This window comes from Meleagris gallopavo, chromosome 29, assembly GCF_905368555.1.
Source record: "Meleagris gallopavo chromosome 29, MGAL_WU_HG_1.1, whole genome shotgun sequence".
NCBI lineage: Eukaryota > Metazoa > Chordata > Aves > Galliformes > Phasianidae > Meleagris > Meleagris gallopavo.
In genome coordinates, this window is record NC_139432.1 from 4,209,677 (window position 1) to 4,227,626 (window position 17,950).

Consider the following 17,950-nt stretch of genomic DNA (forward strand, 5'->3'; position numbering starts at 1 on the left):
GTGGGTTGGGCACTGGGGGGAACCTGAGGAAAGGGGGGGAACGTGGGGCTCAGGGATGCTGTGATGCTGCTGGTGAGATGCTGAGGGGTTCCTGATGTAAAATCCTGGAGAGAAACTCCAAATCAGAGCTGGGTCCGAGGCCCAGGCAGAGCATTTTTCTTGCTTCACACCAAATATAGTCGAAAATGTGAAATATTCCGGGAGGAATTTCTTCACACATAAGTCATGTTCTCAATAACCTCCACTTGGTGAGTCTGGATCTGATGTCAACATCTGCAGTGATTAAGAGAGAGTGAGTAAAGAGGAATGGAATGGAAACTCAGCTGAGTGTGAAACCAGGAACAATCCTTTTCTCTTCCCCTGAGCTCTCAGCTGCCAGCTCTGCCCCACAGCAGCTCAGGGGGACGTGGCACTGCTCTGCAGGGTGAGGGGCAGTGGGGTGGGAAGGGCTGGGAGCAGCAGAGAGGTGTCTGCAGACAAACAGACACGGATAGCTGTGTGCTGCTGCCCTTTGGGAGGTCAGAGCCGGTCCTGCAGCTCTGGGCTCAGTCCTGGTCTGCAAAAGGGCAGCAATGCACCACCATAGGAGTTGTGTGTCTCACAGACCCCTCAGTTAAAGCCTGTGGGCTTTAAGCCTTTGGGAAAAAAGGCTCCGTCTGCTGGAAGCGCTGGCACACATCTGAGCACTGCAGAAATCCCAAACTAGCCCCAAGCGCTGAGCTGTTGCGAGTGAAAGGGAAAGAGTTACTGGTTGTAATGCTGTAAATCACCTGCATTTGGCAGCTGCAGCAAACGTGCATTCCTGGAGGGTCTGCAGCAAGGCAGAGCTGGTGCTGGCAGCTCGGACGTTTCAGCTTTGTCAATGGCTGCCAGTGAGCCAAAGGGCGGACGTGGATTGTGCTTTGTGCAGCCAGTGAGGCTTCGGACAACCCTGCACCTCGCTCCGTCAGATCCAGCAATCAGCCACAGCACCACGGCGGGACTGCAGCTCGCTTTGGGGTTAAGCCTTCAAACAGACGGGAGGAAGAGGCTGGGATCCAGCAGGAGCTGCCGCTCGCAGGGAAAGGTTTCACCTCTGCCATCTACCGGCACACAGCAGGGATCTGCCACCGACTCACTGCGCATTGGAAAAAGGCCTCGGTGATCTTTAACCTCCCGGAAAACCATCACAGGGCTCTTGTCAGACTGATGAGCTCCAGAGAGGGCAGCTGAGATAAACTGGGATCAGTCCAGCCGTACCCATCAGCTGAAGGTCAGCTTTCAAAAGCTCAACCTGCAGCAGAGACCCAGTCCTAAAGGAGCGTAGAAAGGTGTGAGAAGTGATTCAGGCGGAGGAGAATCTGTGGTGACCCAAAGAAAATAACTGCGTTGTAAGCAGTGCACAGCAAAGTGCTTTTATTTCGTATTACATGTTTGTTGTGAAGGCAATAGAGCAGAAAACCAAAGGTTTTTGTAAGTAGCAAACGTTGACATACTTAAATGAAATGGGGATCTTATCCTACGTGTGTTCAACATGCTGTTAACTTAGTAATGGTTATAAAAACAGCTCTGTTACTACGGAGGCAGGGGAAGGACCTGAAGGCACCTTCAGTTTTGGGAAGGAGAACAATGAAAAGGCCTCACGTAGTCAAAGCAGTTCAGTTTCTTTTGGGAATCACCTCTTTCTGCCACAACTGAACATGCAGTGCGTGGGGCTCTTCTGTTGTACAACGCAAGAGTTACTCAGAGGGACTGGCAGACTGGAAAAATGTGGCTGTGCTTCTCTAATTCTCTCTTTTTTTTTTTTCTCGCCGGATTCCCAAGAGAAAACACAACTAAAAGATCAAAATGTTTTCGGTTCTGACCTAAGATAACATTCTTTGCTTCGTGCATGTGCATCAAATGTGAAAACTGTGCCATTTTTATTGCGTCTGCAAACATACTCAGTGGGAAAAGAATGTGGTTTATGTTCCCAATGCAAAGGGCCCTGACCCACTTCCTCAGCGCTGCTGAGCGTGAGGGGCAGAGCTCCAGAGGAGCAGAGCAAGAGTCTGTGAACTCCACAGCATCAAATGGTGTTGTTGCCACTTCTCATGGTCAGGTAGAGTATTTCCTTGTGGAAGTTAGCTTGTGCGTTTACAAGGTGGAACAGATTCAGAAAGCTGATGTCCTCTTGGTCACGATTCCCTGGCAATACAAAGAAAAAAAACCAACTAAGTGACTTCTCTGAAGAGAAATGTTACTCGTTCTGTGTTTATTGCAGAGGCCAAATCTGCAATTTCCACTTAGATTTGAGGCATCAGCGATGCTGCACCTGCCGGTAGGACAGCCGTGAAACAACACGGGAGACACTGTCCAAAATTCCTTTGCTGGCTCATCCAAAGATGGACACACAGGAACAATTGTGTGCTGGGATGAAAACCTGTCCTCACCGAGCCGTACGGCTCACTGTCAGAGCCGGTGCTGAGCTCCTAGTGGGGCTGACAAGACGTGCACAGGCTGTTGTGCCACACGGAGCTGCTCAGTGCCAGCTCCTGCTGAAGGAGCTCAGCCTGCAGGCTTACCGGCCAGCACTGCCTGCAGCATGTCCATGACCATGTGAGCAAAGGAGTTCTCCACGCTCTGCAGGAAGATGTTTCTCTCTCCTGGCGTGCTGAAAACTTTGCAGACCTTCTGCATCATTTTTACTGCCCAGTCCATGCAGTACAGGTCCTTCTCACAGACCTGACGTACACATGAAATATCAGAAAGAGGTGGTTTTTTGGTGACAGGTATGACACTAAAAAGGCAAGATTAAATCTTAGCTTTAACAACTGACTCTAATGAATGACTGCATTGGTTGCAACCAGAGCTAACTGTGGGGACATACAAGTTACTGTCGGGGAATCTCCTCTGCCTTTTGCCAGAGGTCCCTCTCCTCAGGAGCAGGCTTGCAGGCTTGCTGCCTTGCAGAGGTGTGCTGCATGTGTTGGACAGGGAGCAGGGAGTGACCAAATCTCCTGCTGGACTACTCACAGATCATAGGAGTAGATGGGGAAACAGATTTCAAGTCCAAGAAAGCAAATCTGGAAGCAGAGAAACAGAAGGGGCTGCTCAGCAGTACTCACCAAGGCCAGGAAGACCACAAGTCTGGCTAACTCCACAGCTCTCCCATTCACAGCTTTGCTGGCCATGAAAGTGAAGCAAATGTTGTTTCCACTCAGAATGAGGAGCCGAGCGTTGTTCTCCAGCAGCCACTCCCGGGGAACCACTTTGTAATAAAATCAGGACAGCCTTAGTGAGCTTTAAACAAAGAGGAGCGCCTTTATGGACTGCCCAGAAGGTGTGAATTTAGAAATCGCTGGCTTTGGTGGTTAAGAGGAATTAGTGGGGGGCTGCCCTCAGAAATACAGTTGGACAGGGCTTGAATTTTAAAGGGCTTCACAGATTCTTAAAATACTTCACGATGGGGAAAGACAGCCTGGGTTTGTAAGCTGGGTTTCTCTCTTCCTCAGCTACTGCCCAGCTTCCAAACCTAATGACTTTTCCAGTTACCCCTCAGCTACTGCAAGGAATATTGCAGTCAGTTTCCCAAGGCACTGTGTGTCTGGAATGCAATTAATGCTGGAAGATGTGAGCGTGTAATGCCGTGGGTTGATGAGAAAGGTAAAAACTCACCTGACAGCTCATCCACAAGGCTGATAACATCGTCTGCCGTCCATTCTCTCGCTTCTGCATCGTACAGGAGCTTAATGGCATCTGCTAAACCTTTCAGACTGGTTTCATCTGTTGGTCCTTCTATCATTTTCTGCCAAACCACGTGACCTGAGCAATATGAATCACAACTGCTTGTAAGGGACAAAGTAATCTTTGTAACCAATGAAACTGGGCCTTAAAGCAGAGTCAGAGGAAGGGAGTTCAGGTAATGTAATTCAGCCTTGGTGACAGTGAGATTTTTCTTCCATCACTTTGTAGGGGTTGTAGCAGCAGCAGGTGGGGTGATTTAAAGGAAGTCTGGTTTAATAGCAGTGAAAAAGCATGTTTTTCTTCAAGGAAGCAGGATGCTTCTTTGAGGTGTGTTCAATCTAACTCTGCTCTAAGCAGGGTGCAGTTTCCTCACATTAATTCTAACTCAATATCTACGTTTGTCAGGTTAAGCTGAAGATTTTTCTCTAGGTGATACGATTACATTTGACTGGCATAAAGCCTGGGATCAGAAACACTGCACCCTAATGGAAATCTCACTCTCAAGGAACACATTTTAACAGTGACCCCCCCCAACTACTTGCCATCAAGAGAGGACACTGGCCCAAAGATGATGTACAGCAGGCGAGCTTGGTTGACCATTGGCCACGGCTTTAAGATCCGAGTCAACCAGAAGGCAGAGTCGCTGCGGTGAACCCAGTGGTTCAGCAGGACGCTCCTGCAGAACAGCCTGATCCTCAGCTCCAGCTTCCTGGCACTTCCTGGGGGAACAAACGCAGATATCAACCCGCTGTCCTTCCCACAGCACACGGATCGTCTTCTAGGAAGAAAGAGAAGGGATTTCTGAAGAAGGAGGCATTAATTCTCAGCTGTTTCTTGCTGAGTTTGGCTCCTCTGGATAACTTGCAGTAATTCAGTGCCCCCTCTGGCAGCCCTCTGCAGCATCTCCTGTAAGTGTGCGTTCAGCTCTGCTGTTTGATTACCCTGATCTTTTCTCTCTGATGGGATCAGTAAGTGGAAACAGGAGGAATTGTGTATAAAGTGTTCCACAGGAATAGCCAGAGCAGTGCTGGCCAACAGGAGAGCTTCTTCAAAGTGTAATTCAGAAATATGACATCTAATTATCGCTGCATCACTTCTCTCTTGGTTGCTTTCTCATCGGTTTCCCCGGCAGTGCTCTCCAGGAGACACTCCAGCCTATGTTTTGTATGTGTGTAACACTGTACTGCTCTGATAATGCAATGAGAAAATTAATTAAAAAAAAGGGGTGGCTCTCAAGAAATCTCTCTCAACCGACCTTTGGTTTTGGTGGGGGAAAAAATGTATCTGTATGAAGGCAAAGTTTTTGCTTTAGAGTGCCCACTTTGTGTGTGACAGTGGGGCTGCCAACATACACGTGAGTCAGGATCAGTGCTTCAAGGCTCAGCGGAGTTAAATTGCTCTCTAGTCTTGATGAATGCTGTTTGCAGCCACCAAGATCCATTTTCTGGCTTCTCCACAGCGCAGTTTGATTTCGGAGGAGCTGCTTTGCTGGTTACCTGGCTTGCAGCTGACGACTGCCTGCACTTTACGGGGTAAATTACTGAGCTCGCAGAGGAAGTTGAAGACCCGGTGACACTCCAACTCATCCCAGCCTGCTATTAGGATCTGGAGATCACGACAGGGGGGAAATAGATGGATTGAGCTGCAGGCTTGGATACAAATGTAACTTCTCAAGTGAGACAAATCCAATCTGTCCCCTCCCACCCAGCCAAGGCTTAAGGCACTCTTAAGCTTCTAAACACACTGCAAAAGCACAGATTAATTGGCAGAAGAAATTTTTTTGGGTGATACTTGCCTTCTCTCCAGGAAGATACCATACCTGCAAAAATACCCCATAGCATTGTAATCCTACACAGTGCAAAGGACTCGGACAGCCGCTGAGTTTAAAGCAGGAAACCTGTAAGCACAGAACAGCAGTAATTAACAGTCATTAACATAGGTGGATTCCTGTGGTTGAAAACGATCACGATTCCTTGTGTAGTGATCAGAGGGATGCAGAACTCACTGTACTGCGGGAATGACCTCCAGCACAGGGACACTAAGAGACCATTCCACCACAAATTAGTGTAAAGAAATACAAGGATTCGGAGCAGGTGGGCTTACTTCAGAGAGAACCTTGTGTATGTACTTCAGCCTGTCTTTGGTAGGCAACAGAAGGGTGCATCTCTTAAGCAACAATCCTGCAAAGGACATAAACACAGCTGTGAGTACCTCCCCTGGCACACAGGTTACTGAGTTGCCTGAGCTGTTTGTTCAGAAGCATTTTTTAACAGCTTGCTCTTCAGAGGCTTCTATTGGAATGATATATAGAGTGGTAGAGTTGTTGAGGTCGGAAAAGACCTTTAAGATCGTCAAGTCAGAATAAGGTATGTAATAGTTAATTAACCAAAGAAATCTGCAGCAAAGCTTGTGCTTTTGTTCCGAACTGCCATCTCCCAAAAAACACATCACTTCTCCAATGCCAGAAAGTGCTTCACACATTTAATGGACTCTTTCCTTCTTTCCTTGGAAGCATGTTAGCATCCAGCTGTCAGAGCCCTAAACTGAAATGCAATGTGTAGCACAGGCAGACTGCAGCCCTCTGGACAGGGGTGGTTTTTCCCACTGAGCCCATCTTTCCTGCTGTAAAGCAAACACTGATTTTGTAACTGACCCCTTCACCAAAACATTCTCTTCAGCCTTCTGCTGATGAGGCAGACGTTGCCGATGATCTATGGATATAGGAGATGTACTTTTATCGCTAGGCCTGCTCTGACATGGGGCTCACACCCCTACTTAAACAAGTTGCCATTTCACGTGTGGTTACTACGATGCCTGAGCCAATTTTAATTAACAACAACAGAACAACAGCTTTAGGGTATCAGCCTCATTTTAAAAACGAGTCAAGCACTGAAATTATTTTAAGATACCTTACAATCTACGTGCCTTGCTTACAATGAGATGTCTTTGATCTAAATAACTGTAGCAGCATTCTTTTGCCCTGTGTGTGCCTTCAGACTTACAGCTGTAACTCTACATCTAGCCATCGTGTCATTTTATTTCTCTGTCAAATGAGCAAGAACTTTTTTTAACCAGGTAAGTTAATATGGGTCAAATTAAGTTCCAATTTGATTTGTTTCTCTGATTGATTAGTGCTTATAGTGGATGGGTGAAGAAATTGTTGGATGCTTTCCATACATAAGAAAGCGTTCCATTTCTCAGTGGTGGGCTGAGTGAGTTAGAATAAATGCTTCAAAAAATCAGCAGAAGAAGTGAGAAAGCAAATCCTGACACAAGGATGTCCAGCGCTCCTCATTACCAGCAACTCTATGTCATTTGGATCTTGGTTCCTGCTAGGTTATGCTAAAAGAGGTCTGAATTAAGAATTAATGAGCCTTTCCACCCAGCAAGGCTTTGGTTAACACACTGTGTGCCATGACAGCCAAAATGCAGGCAGTGCCCATCGCTGGGGTTGAGGGGAAACTCTCTGTGCCCATTTCAGCCTTTGAACTCTGTTGCAAGGCTGCCAAAGAGAATGCTCATCGGTGACAGCTGTGATCAGGCTTTCATGGTGAGGATGCTTCTCTTCTAGGAGGTGGGATGTGATCTGCAGCGTATCTCCAGCAGGCTGCCAGCCCCTCTGGTGGCGATGGTTTTAAAACCGGGCTGCATTTAAACACAGCAGCAACATTTCCCAGACTGAGGAATGCAATCTACTCCAAACTGACACAGGAAGGCAGTCTGAACAGCCACATTCCTCCTGTGAGCGTGGGGCCTGGGAGCCCTGCAGCTTTCTGCTGCAGTTTCCAGTTGTGCTGTCCAAATAAACTAAATTTGGAAAAACCTGCTATTGAGAACAGAGCCAGCCCCTCTGCTTTCCATTAATATAAAAAATATATAGATAAACATCGTGGAGGAGGCCGAATATACAGTGTTTTATCCAGCACTGAGAGGTTTTGGCATCATTTCAAGCAGCCCCCCCCCCATTAATGGTATCTGTGTGGGCCATTTGGCACAGTGAGGAACTTTACTTCCATAGGGAGCTGCACAAATGTTTTGGGCTGTACCCTCAGCGCTTTACTAACCAATGGATAGGACAGAAGAACTCTTTTAACCAAGTTTGGATCCCCTCTAATCGTTACCACTTGCATGAAAGGATCACCTAGAGATTTGTAGTGCTCCATGATACAGGATCCATCTCTCCTGCCAGGCAGCTTGATGTTATGGAAGTCTTGCAGTAAGAGCCTTCGGTTTCCTGATGGGGTTGAGATGTAATTAATGAGGCGGTTGCTGATGGCTTTTGACACCATGCTCAGCACACTGATGTCCTTCACTGAAAAAGCAAAACCAGGTGTAAGTCATTACTGCAAGGAAAGTGTTGATCAGCAGTCAATAACTTTACCTTCGAAAGCAGGTCAAGAAATGATGTTTGCAATTAATTCATTAATTTCCGTTTAACTCATTTCCCAACAGACTGTGATTAATTAGAAATGTATCGATCTAAGGAATACTTCTCACACAATAGGCAAAAAGCAATTCCAACAGTCTGCAATTATATTTTACTTTTAGTCATGTGCTTCTTCATAGACCTAAAAGCAGAAAATTCAGATGGTGAGTTACATAAAATGCCCTCAACTCACCAAAAGGCAAAACATTTTAAATAATAACGGCTTTTTAAGTGGTAATGCTCAGATATTGGAAATAAAACCTCTTGTGTCGGAGTCTCACCTGAGAGATAGCTCAGCAGCATTTGAAAGATCTCTAATGGCAGTGTTTTAAAGTACCCAAGTGTAGACAGAGACTGGGAATCTGCGTCCACAGTGCTGCAGCTCTGTCTGCAGTGATGGTTACTGCCTCTGTGCTTCTGGGTTGGGACGGAGGTGCAGCTGGTCCTTGCAATGGATGTCATTGTTCTGCTGGTCTCACACATTTATCCTGGGGAGAAAACAGGAGGAGTCGTATTTTCAGATGAGGAAAGTATATCCAAATGTAAGAGGAGGAAATAACTGTTGGCACAGCAGTGGAGTGTGAAAATCTTGGTCGGGTACACTGCATAAATCTTAGTTTGCGTTGTTGGAAAATAGACAGGTTGCAGTAATCAACAACATTCCCTTACCTTATCACACAGATTATTCAACAGAATAAATAATAATAGAATAGTGGTAGTGATGTTACGAGAAGTATTCTTGATTGCTTTAGAGCAATAACTCCTTACACACCTGCTTACATCCGACCAAACCGAAATGTTACAGGTACAAAGTTGCAAACTATCTATCTTCAGCAGCATTTAAACTGATAGGTGGCTTAATTCAATATAATGACTGCGTGTTATACAAAGAAATGCACAGTACTGCCTAACTCAGTGACACAGGTTTTCCCCCAGGGTCTGAAAAGAAATGGGCTTTTAAAAAGAGCTGAGATTTTGATCTGCCTTCTGGTCCGAGTCTCTAGGGTAGGTGTACCTCACACTGTCAAACAAGATTGAGTGATTCACTACATCTTAACATTTAACTTTTTTTTTTTTTTTCCTTTTCTTTTCTTTTTTTTAACGCTATTTCTTGGTTCTGACAGATGAGGATTCAGGGAAACTGCCAAAGAGAATGAGTGCTGCTGTGTAATTAGAAGAGCTGGCAGCACTGGTAGTAACACAACTGGAATCTGTCCAAGCTGCACTGCAACATCCCAGTTAGTATCAGTGGGAAATGTGCTCAGAGAATAGACTTCATTGTTGGAAAGATTAAAAATTTACCAAAATTACAGAAAACAAGCTCCAAGCATCCCTTGTATTTATTGCTGAAGCATGCAGGCCAGGCCTCTGTGATACACCACATCCACAATGGAAGCTCTGTTTGTACAGACAACTGAAAGAATATGGGGCATTCCAGTGGAAGTGTTGCAGACGGGTTCTGCAGCTCTGCGCTGTCAATGTGAGGAAGTCATACTTTGCTGGAAACATTTTTAGTTTAGCTGTGTTACAATCTTAGCAAAAGCAGCTTATATTTTGTAGCTCCACAACCATCATAAGCAAATGTATCTGCACCGGAATGAATGTTTCACTTGGCTTTGCTTAAGCACAAGATAGAAAATTGATGCAATTTCCAAGAATCCTGTAAGAACCTTCAAGAAATCACCCACAGATAAACAGACAAGCTCCTCTTTGCTTCCTCTCTGGCTTGACTTGTTTTTTATTTCTTAGGGAATTCAGCCAGAGTGGTGCAATGGTCTGTGTACCTCCATCTGCTGCTGGGACTCCGCTTGTTTAGAGAACTGCTTAATGGAGACTGGAAATTGAAAGGTAAACGTTAAATATTTAACAAGCTCAACCCATAGCACTGTCCAGGAAGGTTCATCTTATTTGTTGCTATAACCTAATTTGTTTACAAGGCAGAAAGCATCAACTTCCTATCTGCTATACAACCTTCCCTGTCCTTAAGCAGTCGCTAAATTCCTGCTAATGGACGCCCTTCAGTCCCACGGATATTTTCCTGAGCCCAGTTAGCCTTTGGCAAACACTTATTACAAAAGCTTGTTTACTTTGGGGATTGGTTTGGATCCTTTCCATTCCCCTCACTCACAGCGAGTGACATAAAACCAATCGCCTCAAATATTAGCAGGAATTTACTGCTTTTCCTCCTCAGCCCCGTGTGGAAGTGCATGAATTCAAGTGAGGAATGGCAAAAAGCTGCTGTTGTCAATGCTGTTACCCAGCGGCCCAGACTGACAGCTCATGGGAAGCGTATTTTTATTGGTGCTGTTTTTACTGGTGCTATTTGGTGGTGCAAAGCAGTGCAATAAACACCCCAACTGGTGAACAGCTGTGATGGGAACAGTCTGAGGGCGGCGGCGGGGTTTGTGGAGTGACAGTGTAGGGAGCAAGAAAACACCCATTTCTCTCATTATTATTATTATTATTATTATTATTATTAGTGTTGTTGTGATGGCTTTTTGTCCATTTGTGGTGCTGGGTGGGTTATGCTCTGCCTTTTATTGGAGCTCCTCAGGGCCCTGAGGCCGAGGCACAGCGCTAGGCCTCAGGGAGGTGATTGTCCCCCTCTACTCTGCTCTTGTGAGGCCCCATCTGCAATAGTGCGTCCAAGTGTGCTGCCCCCAGTACAAAAAAGACAGGGAGCTGTTGGAGAGGGTCCAGAGGAGGACCACAAAGATGATCAGGGGACTGCAGCACCTCCCCTACGAGGATAGGCTGAGGGAGCTGGGCTTGTTCAGCCTGGAGAAAAGAAGGCTGCGGGGTGACCTCAGTGCAGCCTTCAGTACCTAAAGGGAGCCTACAGACAGGAGGGGAGTCAACTGCTTGCTAGGGTAGACAACAGCAGGACAAGGGGAAATGGTTTTAAGTTAAAAGAGAGAAGATTTATGTTGGATATCAGGGGGAAGTTCTTAACTATGAGAGTGGTGAGGTGCTGGAACAGCTGCCCAGAGAGGCTGTGGATGCCCCGTCCATCCCTTGAGGTGTTCAAGGCCAGGCTGGTAGGGTCCTGGGCAGCCTGGGTTGGTATTAAATGTGGAGGTTGGTGGCCCATGGTGCATGTGGTGGGGGTTGGAGATTCATGATCCTTGAGGTCCCTTCCAACCCAGGCCATTCTGTGATTCTGTGATATGGTGCACCTCTATCTCTTCACACAGACACACTGAACTATTTCTTCACTAGGCTGCAGTGCAGCACACAGGGCTCCCACAGGCCTGCAGCGCAGAGCCTCCCCACACACCTGGAGCCCGCTTTATCCACACATCTAAATGCGTTGTTGAGTTTCTGTCAGGCCTCGCTGCCCTGTTTGAGCCCCTCAGCGCCTGCTGGGCTCAGTGTGGGGCTGGCTGTAGTGCTGTGCTGGGGCAGTCTCTGTTTGTGTGCTTCAGTGTTTGTTTATTCGTAAACCCAAACGTGTATTCCATGTATCTGGAGACCCAGCTCAAACACTTCCCGTCTCAGGGCGCCGGTTCTCTGTAAGGCCAGCCTTGTAACACCAGGCGTTTCAGAGGGCGCTGAAGAGTTTTATTCCAGCCTTTCGGAAGTGTTGGCTATAATCTTCCCCTTCTAATTGCGCTAATTACAGGCGGCGATTACTTTCCCGCCTTTTCCCCTCAGCAGCGCAGACCCCTCTGGAGCCCTTCCCGCCCTTTGGGCCCCGCCCTCTGTTTGATTCGAGGCCACGCCCCTTCCAGCAACGTCCTCGCATGACCACGCCCCCTCATGAATAAGTAATATAGTGTACCGCAACGTCCTATCGCGTGGTCACGCCCCCTCATGAATAATTAACAACAGACTGCCGGTGAGCCTCCATTTCAGAGCTCAGCGCCATGAGGCGGATCGCTGCGTGCGGTTCCCGGCTCCTGCAGCGGGCTGAGGAGCCCTGCCACGGCTTTCTGGTGGCTGTAGATGTGTGCTGTCCTCGTCTCGGCCCCAAATTGCAGTGAGTGGCTGCTGTGATGCCCCGAGTTCACCCGGTTGCATCCCCCAGACACACAGTGTGTTCCACGTGCGTCCCTCGGGAGGTTGTTGGGTTTGGCTGTAGCAGCAATGTGGCACCGTCCGCTCCTGCTAACAACCTTCCTTTCCTTGCTGCAGGGGTTACAAACTGCCCCGTTGAATGCCATAGGGCACGGTGCTGCTGCACGGACGGGAAACCACACGAGAAGCTGTTTTGTTGAAGCAGCAAGCCGTGCTCACCAACAAACTGATTCTTAATATTATTTCTTTCTAGGGCTGCCTAGAAAGAACCCGCATCTCTCCAGGGGAGGGCAGCTGGAGCCCTGGGGAGAAGCCTTGGTGCTGCTCCTTCCCATACGATGGCAGCAGAGGGCTGCTGCTGCTTTTGTGCTCTCCTCCCAACTGCTTTTCTGCTGACACGGTTGTGGGGGGGGGGGTTGGGGGGGGAGGGTGTTGGTTTGTTGATGTTTCTTTTCCTCTGGAATTTTATTTGAATCATAAGGGTTAGAAAAGAGCTCTGAGATCACCCAGGAGACCACCAGCCCCTCACTGCAGCGCCCGCTGACCCTCATCTCAAAGCAGTTCTAAAATGGTGGCTGTTCTCCAGCTAAGCAGCTCCTGACTGCGAGATAAAGAGAACTGAAAGGCTGAAATAGTAACAGAGCTGCATTTCAGGGATGCCAGGCCATCAGCTGGCCCCAGGCCTCCATTTGCACCAATGCTGCTTGGGGTGATATGGAGTGCCCTACTTCTGCTGTGTCTTTCTGGAGCCTGGCAATGGCTTAAGGGCTTCCTATGTCCAGCTACTTAATGACTGGCGTAATTAACGATAGCAAAGGTGGCACCAGGTTTGGAAATGAAGTGGTGTGGTGACGGTGTTATCTCGTCTTTGTTTTACGCTGGTTGAGTGAGTCACGGCCTTGTTGGTTTTCCCTATTATTTGAGGTTCTGTAATCCCAGCTGATGTTTGTAAACTGCTTTGTGCTGACGGGATGAAAGCTAATAAGGAAAAAGTACAATTGAGCTTTAGAAAGGAGGGTAATGGTGCTGCTGGAGTCATGGGAAGCTGTGAGGTGGATGGGAATGCTGTGTTCAAGCATGCTGTTAAATTCCTTCATCCATGATGGGCATGGTCTGAATTTTTGGCCCCAGGAGAACAGCGCAGTTCTCCATCATTACACATTCAAGGCAAACACTGGAGAACCCTGTGATAAAATCAGTATTTAAACGCATAACCAGGTGCAAATCATCTGGTTAGCTGGGGATCCCTGAGCAGAAAAGCGTTGGTGCTTCGGGGTGGGATGACAGAAGCGTGCAATTAGCAGGGGGTGGTCGGTTCATCCAGCTCTTCTGAGTGGTGTGCAAGGATGAGGAGGGGATGGAGGCCCTGTTTTGTACAATCCCTTCAGTGAATTCACATTACCGTGTCCTCTTGGGTCTGCAGTTCTCTTTGAAGGCTGACGAATGGCACAGGTCTGAGAGGGGCAGTGCTGTGTGCTCCTGGCCCAGACCTCTGGAGCTGTTGGATCTGCTGAGAAGATGAATTCTGATGCATGTCCTGTTTTCATGTTATCTTGCTTGCAGAACACAGCAATATGGATGGGATTTGTGCAGAGGAACTTAAAGAAACAAAGAGAATTGAAAACACGACAAAATAGGCAAACAGAGAACAAATTACGAGTATTTACTTAATGCATTCCGTGCACTGAGTGGTCGGGATGACACCTGGCCTGGTGCTCTGATCCTGGCTGCAGCTCCGTGGTGCTGCATCATCCACGTCCTTGCCTCAATATCAGAACAGAGTGGCATCCTATTGACACTTAGGGCTACAGAAAAGCATAACAGAGCCTTCACTCTGCATGGAATTTCCATCTGTCCTTGTTTGTTGCTGGGTTTTAAGTGCATTAGTCTGGGACTTGTGAGGAAGGAGGGCAGGAATGGGTTGAGTGCCAGGACTTGCCATTTTCCCCTTCCCTCTTCTACCTCGCTTTGGACAGTGGTTGCAGCTGAGAGGAGTTAATAATGCTCTGTCCCCCTACGGTGCCTTTCAGCCAAGGGTCTCGAGCTGCTCTGTGTGCCTTAAAGCACGGAGCTGCTCAAGGAGCCCTGTGGAGGAGAGATTCCCTCACCCAACTGGAGCAGGAAGGCTGAGGGTTTCCTCTTGGAAACAGCCCTGAGCTGAGTGTTCAGATAGAGGAAACGGGCTGAGGGAGGACGAGGTGGATGCAGAAGGGCTCACGTTTGTCCCCTGTGCATGTTGCTCATCAACCAAGGATGCTTAGGGGTGGTTTTCAAGGGGAAAAGTATTACTTGCTTAGGTAACAGCGAGCATCACTCATGTGCCCATCTCAGAAGGTGGATGTTTGTCTGGTTGGATATTTGGGATTCGCCTCACACCTCAGCATTCCCTGAGCTGAGGTCTAAGCTTCCAGTCTGCTCCTTCCCTAGAAATAATCTTTATGTTATTCCATCTTTGGCTTTTCTGCATCTTCCCCATTTGCAGAGAAATAGATTCGGGCACACAAAAAAAGAAGAAGTAGATTACTAGGAATTAATTAGCATCTCCAATCGTGTTCCTTGGGTTTTCTGAAGAGCTGAGCAAACCTGTCAGTGTGTAACTGGTGCTTTTCCTTTCTGTTTCTTTTTAAGATGCAGCGTTCAGCCCTAAACAGATGGGAACCTGTCAGCACAACGTGGAGATAATTATCCGTTCGAGCCATGGGAAGCTTCATGGCTGAGAGGAAGTTATTGCAGCCAATACAGCCCTGCTTTATCATCTTAGCAGTGTTTTTGGACAGAGCATATTGGTGAGTTCCATTACTCCTTTGAAGAAACACCAAGAACATCCTTGTTTCCATAGGGGGGATGCGTTGATGATGTAGGAAATTGATCTTCCATGGGTATTTGGGTGGCATTTCAGGAAATGCTCCATGATGGCAGTGCAGTGCTGGGAGGTTCTTGTCCTCCCTCCGGACCCATTGACTGTTAAAGAGAAGAGAGAGCGTTCTTCTGACCCAGAAGGAGGTGGTGAATCTCAAAGTTCCACATTGCACCTCAGTCTGGAAGATTACCTTTGACACACCTGGATCTGTCCTTCGCTTCTGAGCCATCTCTGCTGCCACGTTAAATTATTGTCTCGTGTCTCTGCATAATTAGTGCTGCTGTGCTCCGTGTCAGAGCCCAGTGCAGTTCAACAAGCAGCAGGGAGATGTGCTACAAGCATTGCTGATGCAGGAACCTGGCATCTTTCTGGGTGAAACATGCAGCAGAAATACAACAACAACTGTGGTGGGAGTGATTTTTGCAGCAGAGGGGGAAGCGTGTGAGAAGTCAGCCTCTTTGGTGATGTTCTTCATTACCAACCCCCTACCCATGCACACGTGTTGATCTCTGTTTAATCTGTTGATTCTCTTTTGTGGGGGTTTAGAAAAAGGTGAATTCCCAATGGGTTTTTGGGGTTATGGAAACAGCCACCTTCTGAGATGGGCACATGAGTGATGCTCGCTGTCACCTAAGCAAGTAATACTTTTCCCCTTGAAAACCACCCCTGAGCATCTGTAAGTGCTTTGCTTTTATTTTAGTATTACTGCTAGCAAATTTACAATTTGTGAGAAAAGAAATATTCCCATTCCTGCTTTCTAGACAAGGAAACCCAAGTCACAGGCGTTTAACATGAAGCAAGGACCTCAGGAGCCCTAATATTCCCAGTTGTAACCAGAGCTTAATTCTGTGGCTCTTGCAAAGTGCAGCTCCAGAGCTGTGCATCTATTCAGGGTTTCACTCCCCCACCCACGGGCCCTTTCGTAGCAATCTGCTCCCTGCTTGCTTCCAGAGCTATTAATTATGGCTCAGCCTGCTCAGTACCTGAGCTTGCATTTGCATTTCCAAGATACGAACCCTTGTTTGTTTGTGGAATGGCTGAAGTATTTTTTCCCTGCTTTGGGGGTGATGCTTGGTGTGAAAGCTGTTTGTTTAGGAGAGCTGATTTTCACTTTTTTTTTTTCCCCCCTTATTTGCATGTTATAAAGTATTTGCTCGCTGTCTGTGTTCCAATTATAAATCTGCTACTTCTCTGCTCATAAAAATAACCAGAACGTGGCATTGGTGGAGTTCTCTGATCGCATTTAAATTCCCTTATGGCTGCATTGTGTGAGCACTGTTCTCCCAAAGCTGGAAAAGGCATCTGGGGAGGGGGATGAACAGGATGGGGGGCATGGGAAGGTTGGTTCATAACCTTTCTGTTAATCCACGGTGTTGATTTGTTCTCCTGTGCAGCAGTGAAGAGAGCCCAAAGCTGGAGGTGGGAACCAGAGCTCTCAGGTAAGGGATTTTTAAGGTGAGTTGCATTTATGGAATCATTTGGTGCTGGGGCAGAGATCAAAACACTAAACCTGACTAGAGGAAGTCAAATGGAACAAGCAAATCTCACTGTTTGAGTTGAAAAGGCTTCTAAAATCCTCAACAAGTTGAGCAGATAAAATTAGAAGAAAATTACAGCCTTGGTTCAAACCTCAATTACAGCCCTTTTTATCCTTGATATGTCCTGGGAACACCTCCTGATAAGATGTGTTATTACTGAAACCCAAATGTCTGCAAAAAAAGGTCTTTGTATTCTTACAGTGGCCTTTAAAAGCACACAGGATGAAAATAATTCAGGCTGTGCTTCCAAGTCTGCATAAACATAACCAATGATCCTAAATTTGAAAACAAAGCAGTCCAAAAAGGAAGATTTTTTTTTTTTTTTTTAATATTAAGACTATATTCCATGCAGATAATCCACAGTAAATACATTGCATTGAAAGACAGTTAAAGTGCCTTTAGTCCCCCTAAAGAGTCCGACTGTGCTGTAAATTCAAGTATGTGGAAGGTAGGCCTTCATTCATTGAGAGAAGTCGTGATGGAAAGGTTCTGCTTTTGCTTTTCATGTCCTGCTTGTCCTCATCGTGTTCTTGCTTCAGCACCCGAGGGCAGGATGAACCCCTCTCCCAGAGTGGTGATGGGATGCACAGGGCCAGCAGGAGAGCAGAGGGTGCTGGTAAAGACATTTCTCTCTTTCTTCTAGGCAACAGCAACATGACAGCTGGGTTTTAACGTAACAGACGACCTCCTCCATGACAAAGCCATATGCAAAGGAAATGCAGAAGATTGGTCCCTGCTGACTCTTGGGCTTCCCAGGTGTGAGCTCCAAGCACCCAGAGCTCACGGAAGGTAGGATGGGTGGCACAGCACAACCTGCCTCCCTGCTGGGCTGTGTGCTCCCTGCTGGGACCCCAACCTCTGCCCAGGGCATGGCTGCAGGCAGAACCTCACTGCTCTGCCCCAAGGTGTGAGCCATTAGCAACACGCCTGACAACACAGAGCGCAGCCTGCTTGGTTTCAGTTCTTTGCTTTAAGGAGGAAAAAAAAGAAAACAAACCAAAACCAATAATGAAAAAAATAAAGCCTTTCTGACTGCAGGCACTCAGAACTTGACATCTGTCCTGCAGTTTACTCCACGTGTCTCAATCATTTCTATGCTATGGCACTTGGATGTTGTTTTTCTCCACCTGAGTATCTGATCCTCTTTGGAACCCTTTTAAGGTTCTGGCTGCAGTAATGCAGCAGTGATTTATACAGCTCCATTGCACTCCATTTAAAGTCTCTTTTCTTTTAAACATGCAGCATTTCAGACGTGTTGGATGTTACCTAGCATCTTAGAGGCTGTAGGGGAAGAGGAATACCTAAAAACCTTGTTGTTGTTGTGGATGCATATTAAGAAAATCGCTAGAAATAAGGCCATTATTTGAAAAGGTGGAAATTTAGAGAAAATTCCTAACCAGCTCA

The 17,950-nt window shown here is 47.0% G+C and overlaps 2 protein-coding genes and 1 long non-coding RNA gene across 4 annotated transcripts in view; 1 reads left to right on the plus strand and 2 right to left on the minus strand.

The window, feature by feature from the left end:
* RPL23 (ribosomal protein L23) overlaps positions 1-17,950 on the minus strand; it is a 69,866-nt gene that overhangs the window by 26,082 nt on the left and 25,834 nt on the right. The gene's annotated exons all lie outside the window — the stretch shown is intronic.
* Positions 1,311-8,593, minus strand: FBXO47 (F-box protein 47). Its single transcript, XM_010724603.4, has 10 exons — positions 8,413-8,593; positions 7,847-8,017; positions 5,809-5,885; positions 5,525-5,602; positions 5,202-5,310; positions 4,248-4,424; positions 3,637-3,783; positions 3,087-3,229; positions 2,544-2,703; positions 1,311-2,166 (listed from the first exon to the last, which is right to left on the minus strand). The coding sequence occupies exons 1-10, from the start codon at positions 8,591-8,593 to the stop codon at positions 2,048-2,050; spliced, it is 1,362 nt and encodes a 453-aa protein (XP_010722905.3). The 3' UTR covers positions 1,311-2,047.
* On the plus strand, positions 11,994-17,538 carry LOC146542597 (uncharacterized). Of its 2 annotated transcripts, none has more exons than XR_014880108.1 (3): positions 11,994-12,110; positions 14,777-14,934; positions 15,048-17,538. It is a non-coding gene; the product is annotated as an uncharacterized LOC146542597 (long non-coding RNA). The 2 variants fall into 2 exon arrangements; XR_014880109.1 differs by having other exon boundaries at positions 16,403-17,538.